At 32.4% G+C, this 14,139-nt stretch overlaps 1 protein-coding gene across 1 annotated transcript; it reads right to left on the reverse strand.

Annotated features, from left to right (window-relative positions):
* Positions 1–9,377: 9,377 nt before the first annotated feature.
* On the reverse strand, positions 9,378–9,878 carry LOC117182915. The gene has a single exon (XM_033376028.1). The coding sequence runs from the start codon at positions 9,876–9,878 to the stop codon at positions 9,378–9,380; it is 501 nt and encodes a 166-aa protein (XP_033231919.1).
* Between the last annotated feature and the right edge of the window lie 4,261 nt (positions 9,879–14,139).

Here is a 14,139-nt window from a genome sequence, read left to right on the forward strand (position 1 = left end):
GACAATCGTATGTTGATAAGGGTGATCCACATTTACTATTTTGGCAATCGTTTTTGCTAACATGATGCAAAAATCCAAAAATAGAATATACTTATAATTTTTGTTAAATTGTTAATACTTATCCATCGCCCCAGGCTTTTGACTTTTTCATTCAATTAGCATAAAAGAAGATGTGTAATAACGTATACTTTAACTAACCTTTTCATTTTTTAGGTTTTTGTAGCAGCTATTCGTTTTTTAAATTGTAAAATTACATCATGATTTATAATTATGAAGCTTTTTCGGGCATGAGATTAACCTTGGTATCAATATCTTTATGTATTTTGGTTTGCTGAATATGAACTTAACATTATTCTTCCTTTAGCATCTTAGAGTTTTTTTACAAACGCATAAAGTTCCTTAGAAAATCATCTTTGTCGGGTATGAAATTACACTTGATATGTAAATTATCTGGAAACAAGTCTAGGGACGATATATTCATGTATTTTGGTGTGCTGAATATGAATTTAACATTAGTTTTCTCGTAGTACCTCACGGTATCTACCTGGACGCCAAAAATTCCCTAGAAAATCAGCTTTTTTTGACATGAAATTACCCTTGGTATTAAAATCGTCCGGAAGCAGGTCCGAGCATGGTATCTGAATATAGTTTAGGTCGTGTTCTAGACGAATTCAATGATAAGGACAATCTCTTATCCTAAAAGCTGACTTTTAAAGAAATTCTACATCTAGTGGGCATCTACATTGGCACCTACGGGAAAACCTTGATATAGCGGGTAAAGATTAATGTGATATTTGAATTTATCACACCAAAATCGATGAATATATCATGATCTGAACAACTTCCATGCCATTTTAATACCAACGGTTATTTCATACCCGAAGGCCAGATTTTCTGGGAAATTTTCAGTTTCTAGCATGAAACTCTGATATTCTGAAGGAAAATTTAGGTAAGATTCGTATTCATAGCCTCAAAGTACCTAATGATGTCAGACTTTGAGCTGCCGAGCAAAGCACTTTTTTGCGTTGTTAAATTTTTTCACATAGAAGTGGGAATTTTTTTTTCTACCTTAAAAATGGTAAAACTTGTCTATAGGCCATGTGAAGACTGGGTCACGTGACCAGATTCCTACCTTACCGCCACTTTTTTTACTTCCCAACTAATTTTCATACGAAGCGCCACATAGAGTTGAAAATTTGGGATAATAAATAAGAAGTACCAAGAAAGGTGAGACTGGTCCTAAATTTAAATAATTATAAGAAAAGCAAAACAAAATATTTACAACAAAGAAACTTTTTTCCTAATTACACTAATTCAGGGCCAGAACCACCATTCTTAGTGCTTCTTGTTTAGTATCCCAAATTTTCAACTCGATGAGCCGCGTCGTGTGACTATAAGTTAGAAAATAAAAAAAGTGTCGGTAAGGTACGAATCTGGTCACGTCACATGGGCTTGAAGAGACCAAATTAAAATAGTAGTAAATCCGTTTACATGGGAAGGGAAAAATTGGTGTACTTGATAAAGGGGAAATTTTTAATAAAAACAATTTTTTATTTAAATAAAGGGCAAAAAAAATTTCCTTATATAATAAGGTGATAACTTGTTTTTTTAACTTTTTGCACTCATTACTATACTTTTTAATAAATTTCGCAGAAATGTTGCTAGAAAAAGAAGTTTGACTTTGAAAATCATTCAGTGATCTGAAAAGTAAAATATGTGGCCCAAACCAAGACAGCAGCTCGTAAAAGTTTCAAAATTGTTTCAAATTTATACTTTCTATTAAAATCGTTCTAAACATGAAAAATGAAGTTTAAGCCACTTGAAAATCAAATTTATTCTCAATCACTTTGTATTTTCGCACAAAATCGTTATCTGACTTAAATGAGTGTAATGTTGCCACACGATGCTCATGTCACGAATTATTATTATGAAATCTTAAGTACCATTAATCCATTGTTAAAGCCATAAATATCAGTGGTAGAATGCTAGCTAATAAACTATTAGAAGGCTGGCTAATGAAGTTGACCTGGAAAAAACTGGATGGGTTCCAAATCAAATAAATATTATACCTTCCATCATGAATGATAAAAATGTACAAAATCCTGTTTAATCAATTTGCGAAATACTTGAAAATGTGATAGGACTTATAAATATATTTTATTTTTATATTTACCAAAAGTATTTAGGATAATCACCGAGGATAAAACAAGAGCGGAAATAGCCTTCATCTTTTAGAATCAGAGAATGATTCGATTCGTCTTTTAATATAGAATTCGATTCATAATATCACCGGTAAATATTCTAGTGCTTCAGTAGATTTTAAAATACAAATAATATTCCATAATGATAATCTCGCGATGGACTCTTCTTTTTTAGATATTTACATTTCATTAAAATCAGTTATAGGTCGAAACATTTAAATACTTAAATGGCAAAAGGTGACATTACAATGTTTCTAATCTTTAAAGTTTTAGCGAAATATGTTTTCCCAATGCCAACTCAGATTCTCTCCTTCTAAAGAGATATTTATTTAAGTGTTTTCTAAGTTTATTATAAACCAACTTATACAATAAAACTATCAAGACGTCAAATTGCGCAATTTTAATACGGTTTCTTTTTACTCACATAATACTCTGAGCTTTCCCAGTTAAAGTAATAATCATAATATTATTGAAACACATGCAAATAGTAAAAAAATTAGAAATTTAACCTTACTCGAACTAAAATTTTTGCTTTTTACGAAAGAGATATTTTCATCCTTGTCGATGCATTAAAGACCAATTTTTACACTTTAAGTTTGAATCAATGAAAAATGACTGATTTCCAAACAATTTTTAGTGATTTACACTGTGCCTATTCGAGGACTAAAGAATCAGTCAAAATTACTTCTCAAATCAGCAGGTTGGAATTAGTTTGACTGATTTAATTTGTTTGACTTTGACTTTTTAAATCACTCACTTCAACTGATTCAATCAGTCAATGTTGTTCAGTGTTTTTTAGTTTTATAATGTAATGTAATAATAATTACAATAGCGAAGCGTAGCGTCAACATTTGATTTAAAACAGACCCGAGCAAAAATTCCTAATTGATTTCGATATTTTTAATTTAAAACACTTAAAGAACATTTTTATTTCACTTCTTCATAAGCAAATTAATTACGAAAAAACAAAATTCTGACACCTTATTTCTGATCCTTCGGTTAAAAATCAAAATAATCTTCGGATTAATTAAAATAAGTTTAATAGCGTCTAAAGCACAAAGTTGTACACAAAATATTTAGAAAAATTCTTTTCCATCGGGGTAAAAATATCTAGTCCTTATTTTGTCTGGGATAAAGACTGATTCAAGACAATTTCAAGTTAATCTTTAGGTCTAGGTCGTGACAAAGAACGAGACTATTTTTAATGTTTGAAGACAAATTTTTTCAACTAAGTTCAATTAAGTTCTTCAATTAATAGATCTAAATATGTTATCCATGCTCCTAATTTCTTATTTAAAAATTAGTTATTCCAAAATTAAAAGTTTGATTGGCTGTAAAGTTTTAATACTCAAGGGATATCCAGCTGACCATGTCCACTCTTTGGTCCAAGCCTAGCTACCTTATTCCTGGGAATGGCATGAGCTGTTGAAGGATTTCATAGTTGATAGAGGTCGGAATATAATGAACAATAAAATTTACAAACGAAAACTTTTGTAATTTTTACCTAGGAAAATTTTAAAGCCGGAAATTGGTAAGATACTTTTCTTTAAGAGTAATTCGGTTTATTTATCAAGAATTACACTTCTCTTATCTTGAAGCAAATTTACGTGGTCTTGTTTTGACAAAGCTACAACCATAAATGCAAGAGAAATCTGTGTATCGCCAATGTCTAGCTCGTGAAACGCAATCAGACACTATTGTATTGAAGAAATATTCAAGACACTTAAGAAAAAATCAAGACCAAATACTTCACTTGAGCGAGGGCATTCATCAGATGAATATTTCAAAGTAGGTCCTGGGCTTAAGCCAAACGCTTTACATGTCACGAAATTTTATAAGCGCCAATTCGAAAATATTTTAAAATATTTAAATTAAAAAAGAAATTAAATTGAAAAACTTAAAAATCTGTACAGTATCGGAATTATAATCAAAATTGTAGCAGAATCGCTTTTCATTACTATTCTTAAATTATTCGGGATAGGTGAACGGCTGCCTAATGAAGTTTCCTGGATTCCTCTGTGGTTATTTCTCCAACCGCTTCGTTGTTTATGTTTAGTTTTACCTTTTTTAAAAGTACCTTCTATTGTTATACTATATATTCCATGAAGACTTCTGTTTTTCTCCGCTGTTGCCAATACGTCACTTCTGAACATCGAGAACCCAGTTTCTTCCTCAGTTGCAATAGAAAGAATGACCTAATGTTCTCCTTTCAAATGAATTGGTATATTTCGTGTAAAAGTTTGTCTTCCAATTTAAAATCGTCGGATTTGATTTGTGTGGAAATAAGCCTAATAAATTTAAGATTGAAATAAATCTAAATATTTTTGTTTCGTATCAATAAAGGAGAATAACTGGCAGGAGGAGACCTGGACCTGGCATGTAGAGAAGGCTCAGGAGGAGGCGAATACTTGTTTAAAAGACCCTGAGAATGACGTCTGACAGGAGAACGAAAGATTGAAGTTTGTGAACTCAACTCTGGAACAAGAATCAGACCTTTATTTTTTCTTAAATTTGATAATTTTATGTTTGTTAGCGTTATGATTATTAACTTTCTTTTTTGGGAAACGCTATTATGGTTCAAATACACGAAGATAGCGTATTTTAAAGATTTTAGCCATATCGAGAATAATTATTCATTTCCCGGACGAATTGAAGATGCTTGTAAAATTTGCATGGAAATAAATGTGCAAACACAATTAACGTGAATTCTTTCGATTTATAGGATGCTATAGCCCCAGGGTGAATCTGGCAGTATTCTATAAAACATGATAGAATTAGATAGGGTTGAATAGAATCACATAGAATCAGATCTAATAGAAAATAATCGGGTTAAATCAGATAGAATCTAATAAGATCATACATAATCGAATAACGCTGGATTTAAAGGTATATAATCAGAATCGATTTGGATAAGAAAGATGGGATTTAATAAAACAGGATCCGACAGGACCAAATTGGACCGGATAGTATAGGGTCTCGCAGTATATACGATAAGAAAGTATATGAGAAAAAATGATTTATTAACAGTCTACTACCAAAACTAAATTTTATAAGTGAAATAAAAATGCAAGTAAGATAAACCTTTTAAATACTGCATTAAATAGACTACAAAACTATTTTTTTGTCGTTGCATTTAGGTTTAACACTAAAAAATTGCATTGATAAGAGTTATTAAGTAAGAATGCTTGAACGTTTTATGAAATAAAAGATGGATAGGGATATAAAAAATTTATAAAAATGTCATGTGGTGGTTAATTAAAAATTTATAAATAGCTTATTTCGGCAGTTTTCACTGAAAAATTGTAAAACATTCCCAGGAAAATAATTTTGACTTTAGAAAGAATACAATGATCGGAGTAACATCATAACTGCCAGAAATCTTTGAAAACATCCATCAGCTTCGAATGTTTTGAACGAGATTTTGGGTAAAATTTGTATAAAAATGTTTTTCAAAAGTTGAATGTCTAATTTTCATCCAAAATTTTTTAGCGAAATTTTTTGGTAACATAGAAAATTTAAACAGTGTTTGAAAATGTTGTGCAGGTTCTACAAAATACAGGATGTTTACCCGAAGCATACATATTATTTCTCGTTCATTTCACGGTTTTATACTGGTCTTTAAAAAATTGCAAAATATTGGGATGATTTTAAACGTTTTCTAAAGATTTTGTGAGATTTCTTTCGATCTAAAAAAATTAAAAGATTTCTGATTTGGAATAGCGAATTTTGGAAATAAAATTATGATTCCGAAATTTAACACAGATTTTTGTTAGTATCCCCCTTCCGAATGAAAATTGAAAATTTTTTTTTCATTCTCATTCCATGTAAAAACTTTTATCGTCAAATTTGTGAAAAATCCTTGTTCGAAATCACAACTTCTTCAGAAAAGATCGACTGTATTCCACAAATCTTATATTCTTTTTAGAAATTTAAAATAAAAAATAACATTTTTTACACTTTCAGTTAACATAAAATTCGCTCTTTTCCTGAATTATATACAGCCGAATTTTCAGTGGTTAAATTTTCAAAAAAATATAAGTTTCGACCGTAAAACAGTCACCTGGTAGAAGTCTATTGGATAGCTATTAGGTGATAAAAATTATTTACCAATGGGAAACACCGATTCTTTCGTTAAAAAAGGAAATATTTATTTTCAGGCCTAACTATTGTTTAAGTTTACTATGAACGTATTATTACTGTTGCTAAAGCAAATTTTGAAACTGTAGTGAAAAATTATGCAATTTTTGCGTAAATGTATAATAAGACTGTACTGAAAAATGGGGTAATTTCAATAAAAATCTATAATTTCTTAAGATTATTCTCAATTTTAAATGTAAGATCAGTTGCAGCAGCGTCGTAGTCTTTCGCTGTGGACTTTACCCTCGACTGTCATGAGTTCGATTTCTGCTGAAGGTGGATTTTTTAATGAATTTCTCTGTTTCGGGTTCTTCAAGATTTTTAATTATCTGATTTGTTTGAATTAAACATGTATAATTATAACAATGTTAATTATAAATTAAGCTGAACGTTCCCAGTTGATCATTTTAGTAAATATATATAACAATTCAGGTACGAACTACTTTATTACAATCGTGCATTGTTTAGGCCAAAGAATTTTTTTAAACCTGTGGGATATTTTTTGCTTAAAATACTAAAAAATGTAAAGTAGGAAAATAGGTTTTGAGCCTATAAAATATTTTCTTGACTTTAAAATATATTTATTTCTATTAATTCACATTTTTTCCATTCAAAGAAATATTCACCTATAACCAATAGCGCGTACTTTTGAATCACACAATGCTATCGTAAACCTATGGAAATATCTTTGACTGACATAAATAATTGTTTCCATCAAAGTGCTTATATTTGTTTCCTAGAAATAAATATTATTTTAAAAATAAATAGGAGTTTCACTTACATCAGCCGAATAAATTTAATTTGGTACAATTAATATTTTTTTCTGTGTATCATAGTTATAGGAATGTATTAAAAAAATTACACTGGAATCGAAGTCGTAAACGACGCCGTTTCCTCTGTAGTTTTCGGCTTAGTTACCGATGCCGTATCCTACTTTGGATTTTAAAACATCAAAAAATTCCTATGTATGTCTGGCAAGAACACACATTGACGAGTATCCCTCTAGAATTGTTATTTTAACTATCAATTCTCCCAATACATTTTTAGAACAATTTTAAATATAAAACTCGTACTCGACTATATCAAAAAGTTTGTATCAGAGAGATATATTTTATCATGAAATCAGCTTATTTTAAATTAAATGGATCTCTTTATGGACAGAAGTTTGATACTACCACAGGTTCAGTCATTTCTCCGATTTCAACACAAATAGTTATGGAAGATTTGGAGGTTTTTGCTTTTAACATTTTTTCTGTCATTTTATTCTTGGCATGTCGACGATACCTTATTATGTGTTCCTATAGGAAAGTTATAGATTGTCATTTTAATACTTTTAACAGTTCTCATCCAAAACTACAATTTACTCATGAAATGGAGCAGGATGAAAGAATTAGTTTTTTGGACATAGAAGTAATTTGGGATCGAGATGTGTGATATTATTACCCATTGCTATAGAAAAAGCACACATTCAGGTAGAATTTCAAATTTCTTTCTGCTCATGCTTTTTAAAACAAAAGTTAATTAATCCAAAACTTATTTGACAGCGCTATAGGTTTGTCCCATTTTCCATTTTACACAAGAAACTTGAATATTGTTAGGAATATTCGTTTTCTCAATCATGACTTACAAAAGTTAATTAAGAAACATATTGGAACCATAATTTAACAAATAAAAAACAAACATAGTAATATTTTGCCAGCAATAATCAAAAAGAGTTTAAGGAATATTGTTTTTTTTTTGTTAAAAGTTAATAATAATAACCTCTAGCAAACTGTATTATGTTCTGTTTAAGTATTAAAACGCATGCAAAAATAAATAAGTCCTGTGTTGATATAATTGCATTTATTTGACGAATTCGTCTTGTACCGAGCGTGTCTCTTTGAGTACTAGTCCTCCAGCACCTTTTACCCCAGGCCCTTTCTAGGAGCAGTGCCTGTTTTACCCTGTTGCCACTTCGTATTTTGAATTCACGATAATTTTGGAAATACGTGGTAACGTTGTACTTATCAGAGAAGTGATCCTTGAGGAAGGGTCACAGCAACAGACGGGTAACTGTACCTCGGCTAGACAATAATACTGACCTCGAGTCCGGATGAGGCATCTTAAAGGATTCTAAGCCTTGGTACACTTAAGTAATTTCAGTTTATGACAGAAACGTGCTTTCTGTTGATTTCCCTTGCTTAAGGACAACTTGAATGAGATTCTGGATTTGATAAAGTTGACAAAAAAGTGAAAAGAGCCCAAAGACTAAATAATATTTTTTCAATTTTTCAAATAAAAATATCCTTTAGAATAGTCTGAACATTCTGTATGCTAGTTACATATATCGATTGGACGTAGGATACATGTTAAAAATTGTATAAACGAATAATGAAATAGTAAATACTAATCTATATGCATGAGGTAAGTCTGAATACTTAATATTATGCTGAGAAAATCTGTAAAATCACTACAACTTGTAAACTGATTTATATAGTTACTGTGGCTATAGTTCATATTTTCCATACAAGGTGACTAAATTTATAATTATAAGTGATAAATAAGTAACAATATATATAATTTATAATCAATTGTACAGATATAAGAAAAAATGAAGAAATGGTTACTCAAAAGGTAAAATACAAATCTGAGCGACTGGTCGTTTGACGACAGATTTGGCCAGACATACTAAGACAGTTCTAATCATATTGTCCTTGCCTGAATGGACCTCTGTGATTCTTTCAAGGAGTCAGTTCAATGGCAATAGGTCAATTGTCCCGAACAACAACAGGCGGCTTGCTAACGGCTGGGCTCATTGTGATGTTGTTGCAGCTGATTTAAATATTCCCTTTGCCAGCTCTGCCAAAAATGCTGGGTTATTTGCTGGAAATGCTGGTATCGATTGAGCCGATTTTGTAAAAGATGACGTAGATCTGGCTCTGGGATTGCGGTGAGCGAATCTCCAATCAGGAAATGTCCAGGGGTTAAAGGAGGAAGGTCATTGAAATTATTTGAGATTGGGGACAAAGGACGTGAATTCAAACATGCTTCAACTTGCGTTTACAACTTCAGTTCTTCGTAGGTGAGACTCGTTTCTCCCACTACATGATACACATGTTTTTTTGCAGATTTCACAGCGGCTTCCCATAAGCCTCCGAAATGTGGTACACTGGAAGGTATCAGGTGCCACGGAATTTGTTGATTCGCAAGAAAGTCATACACATTACTTTGAAATTCGCTGTCAGACAATAGAGCTCTTAATTCATTGAGTGCGTTGCGAGCACCTAAAAAAGTTGTGCCGTTATCGGAATGAATATGTTTACATAGACCTCGTCGAGAGATAAAATGTCGCATGCAATTTAAAAACGCATCAGTTGACAAATCGTGTGCTAGTTCTATATGTACCGCTTTAGTTGTGAAACACACAAAAATGCACATATATGCCTTGATTTTAATGCGACTACGCGGTCTGCCTTTTAGGTAATAAGGTCCGGCATATTCGACTTCTGATGTGTAGAATGGTCGCTCTGAAATGACTCTAGAAGATGGTAAGTTCGCCATGATGTACTCGGTCCCTATCGGCTTGACCTTGAAACACGTAATGCATTTTCGTAGTACCCTTTTACCGCGTTTTTGCATGCTATTGGCCAATACTGAGTACTCAAAGATGCTATAACAGTTTGTCATCCTACGTGGAATAAACGCACCTTCTATATTGACCTTCTATATTGATGAATGGTGACAACGATAGCAATTTAGATTTTTGGAAATTTGTCCAACTTCCCTAATTTCTCTTATCTCTGGTAAGAAATCTTGGACCTGAGCAAGCTTTAAAATGTAGGTACGCGCATGAGTCAATTCTTCGGGTTTGAGATTTGCAAGCTGTCGGTTGACCTTTTCCACTGCAAAATTTCTAGAAAAGCGAGGACAGAACGCTGTCACTCTGATCCCACGAGTTAATGACGAATAACCATTGAGTGATGAGAAATCTAATTGGGAAGTTACAACAAGTACACGTTCACATTTATTTGCATCTGGCGCATCTTTTACGTATGAGGTTCGTTGAGGAGGTCACAGGTTTGAGTTTCGGGATAACCGGGTTAGCCGATTCCACCAAAATTTGCAGTCGCGCAGATCTTCCGGGTTGATACCTCTTGAGATGACGTCAGCTGGATTATTCCACGACACCACGTGGCGCCAGTTGTTATTTGTCTAGTTTTTAATCTCACAGGCACGGTTTGCAAAATAAGTTTTCCAGCGACTGGGCGAAGACTGGATCCAGTGCAGAGTGATTGTTGACTCAGTCCAGAAGTAAGTTTCATCAATTTTCAAAGTCAGTGCTATGTTTATAGATTCAACTAACTGTGCAAGTACCAGGGCAGCCTGAAGTTCAAGTCGTGGGAGAGAGATTTTTTTAATGGGGCGACTCGCGATTTGGCACATAGTAAATGTACAGTGTACTTGCCATACCGATTGGTCGTTCTTAAATAAATGCACGCTCCATATACAGCATCTGAGGCGTAGCTGAATCCGTGCAGTTCTATGGTAGCCGGATTATCGCAAAGACCCCATCTTCTCATGGAAATCTCATTTAATTTAATTAATTTTTTGCTGAAATTATTCCAAATAGTGTGTAGATCTTGTAGCAGGGCTTCATCCCAATCAATCTGCAATTCCCACATTTTTTGAATAATTATCTTAGCTCTGACAACGACCAGTCCAACTAGACCTAAAGGGTTAAAGATTTGCACCGCCTTTGACAAAAGTTTCCTTTTTGTGATTCTTGTGATAGGACTTTCTTGAACTGAGTAGCGTAATGTATCAAGCGTAGAATTCCATAAGAGTCCAAGAAGTTTAGGGTCTTTATCACCCTGAATTAATTTTTCAGATGTTGCATGCTAATTGTTTGAAAGAACTCGAGGATAATTGCATGTCCATTTACGTAATTCGAAACCGGCGTAATTCAAAAGTTGATTGAGTTCCTTTTTGAGTTGTTAAGCCGCTTTTACAGAGTCAACTCCTGTCGCACGATTTTGAGTAGAATTTCTCAATCTTATAGAGAAATAGGTTTTTCTATTTTGCTGAACATTCTCAAAATGTTTAAAAATATATAACTTTCCTAATGTTTATCGAAATTGAAAATTTTACTTAAATAATTTGCAAGCCTTCTACCAATATAAAAGAAACTTTCACTAAAATTTCTAAAATTTGAACAAAAAAAATTCTAATTTTGAAAATGCTCTCAATTTTTTATTTTGGTTGAAAATATCTGCTTAAGGAACTTAACTTTTATCTTATGATCCTTAAAAAGTGTATCAAAGGCTGACTTAATTGGACAAATCCTGCAAAAGTTAGCGTGGCTACAACCATCAGTTAACCTGGACCTCCCATTAAATTACATATTTTACTTTTTCGAATTTTTCCATGTCAACCTCATTTAAATCCTTAGAGCTTTAATTTGTAGCACTTATTGTTTAAACACTTTAAACTCAGGAATGTTTTAACTCATTGTTTAGCTGAATAGATAAGTTTTACATCTGGGAAAATACAAATTTCGACGGCTTCAGAAATAAACAAGGATACATAAAAGCACTAATATTTTTTTAAATATCAAATATTTAATGATTTTAAATTTCCCGTCATCAAGTTAGTCCAAATTATACATTTTTTTCAATTTAAAATTATTCGAATATTTGAGTATATCGAATTTCGAAGATTCGACTTTAATTTTGGCTCTATATTTTATGGCATAATGTATAGCTAAGTGTATAGTTAGATTTGTTTCTATTTTTAAAAAATATGCTATTCCAAGTGTTTCCTTATTTAAACGGAATATTCGAAAAAAGACTGCTTGTCCCTTCTAGAAATTTTAATTTTAATTTAATTAATTTAATTTCTGGGAAACTCTGGACTACAATTTAAAAAAATATAAAAAATGGAGCTAAGTCCGCTCAAGTCTCAAATATTTCAGCTTGAAGTTTGTTCGGGTCTGCTAGACACGTTCAAGATGAAACGAAAAAATTTGAGGTTCTAGCACTTAAGTATTCAAGCCTATATTTTTAGAAAAAAAAAATTAGAAACTTGCAAGACAAGCGTTGAATTACAACCAAAAAAGATTTTTTATTTTGGAAAATAATGAAAATTGACCAAATGATGGAATCTGCAAACCAAAAAGACGATTTCAATACAAAAAGTTAAATATTTAACATGAAATTTATATAATAAATATATAATGAGTACAAATTTTTCAAAATTACTGGAATTTCATTGCTGAAAAATCTGTTGTTACTTTATTAATAAATTATATCAATTAAATGCAAAAAATGATCTAGGAAAAAACCTTACTTTATTTAATAAATTATTGTGGTTTCGGAACCAAAATATGCTGTTGAGTAATATGCATGTTCTTTCCTGTGATGTTGGTTCCAGGTTTTTATTTCGAGATGTTTCGCTCGATATAATTTTGAGTTGGAATTTATCCTTGAGGTGTTGAGTCTTCTAGAAACTATGTATATATTGTGTGTTAATTTTCAGAAACTAATAGAAGAAAGTTTAGGGTCCTGAAAATTTAGGAATATGATAAGGATCTACATTACGTTGGTGAAACTTGCCTCTAAGTATTTCGCCGACGATGATCGCAACTAAAACACAATAAAGTGATAAAGATAAGTATCACACAAGGTCCTAAAGCGGAACACGTCCTAAATTTTTAACCTAGGATTCCACGTAAGAAATAGGAAAGCCAAAAATATCTCAAGATCTTTCAGATGTGTTTAGTATCGGAAATCTGATCAGCTGCGGAGTATTGTCATTCTGTAATGTTTTAAAGCACTTTCAGTTTGAGAAGCGGTTGCCTAATGGAGTGTCCCGCATTTCTTCTGCACTCATTAATTCAACCGTGCGACTGTGCATGTTTATTGTAGCCCATGTTTGACCCGCATCTCTTACTATGTACATTCCACGAAGTTTTCTTTTACTCTTCACCATTGTAAGGGCATCACCACTGGACGTTGTTAATACAGCTTGTTCTTCAGTTGGCATCGGTTGGAGGGCATTAAATATTACTCTCAGTTAAAGTGGTGTATCGTTTGGAAAAGTGTATCTGCGAATTTCAAATCGCTGGAGCGGATTCGAGTTGGGAATAAGGAGGAGCAACCTAAGTTCTTCAAGGGTATGTCCACGTAAGTATGTGGGAGAACTACTGGCAGGAGGAGACCTAAACCATAATTCGTTAATCATGTTTTTATGACGGCGTCTGTCTGTCATATCGGCCGCTCGTCCGTAAACACGATAACTCTAAAATATAAACAGGTTAATTCGATATTTGGCACACTTTTTTAAGGTCCTAAGAGACATGATTTGTTCATTAAGGACATGCAACACAGCTAAATACCTATATCACTGACCTCACTTTGTCGGTTCATAGATTTTTTTTTAACCTACGAAATTTTTTTTCAAACTAAATATCGAGCTTAAACTTTGGAAAATGTACTATAGTACACTAAAGTACGCTAAAGTACTGCATTTGGGTAGGAACTTGACTAAAAATTATTACCGGACATATTAAAACTGGAATTTCAACTAAATCTCTTCCGGAACGCAACAAAGAATTCGGCTATGAATTCCAGCATCATCAGCCCGTAACAGTTTTCGCGGTGTGCACGAAAACCCGAATCCTGGCGGCCACTAGACGAAGCTCTAACAGCTGGAACGTGCTACATTATTATTATTATTATTATTATCATTATTATTATTATTATTATTACACCATTAAGCCATTTCCCTTTCGAGGTAGGCGTGACTCACTCGGCAGGGGAAAGGA

The sequence above is a fragment of the Belonocnema kinseyi genome, chromosome 2 (genome assembly GCF_010883055.1).
Source record: "Belonocnema kinseyi isolate 2016_QV_RU_SX_M_011 chromosome 2, B_treatae_v1, whole genome shotgun sequence".
Lineage (NCBI taxonomy): Eukaryota > Metazoa > Arthropoda > Insecta > Hymenoptera > Cynipidae > Belonocnema > Belonocnema kinseyi.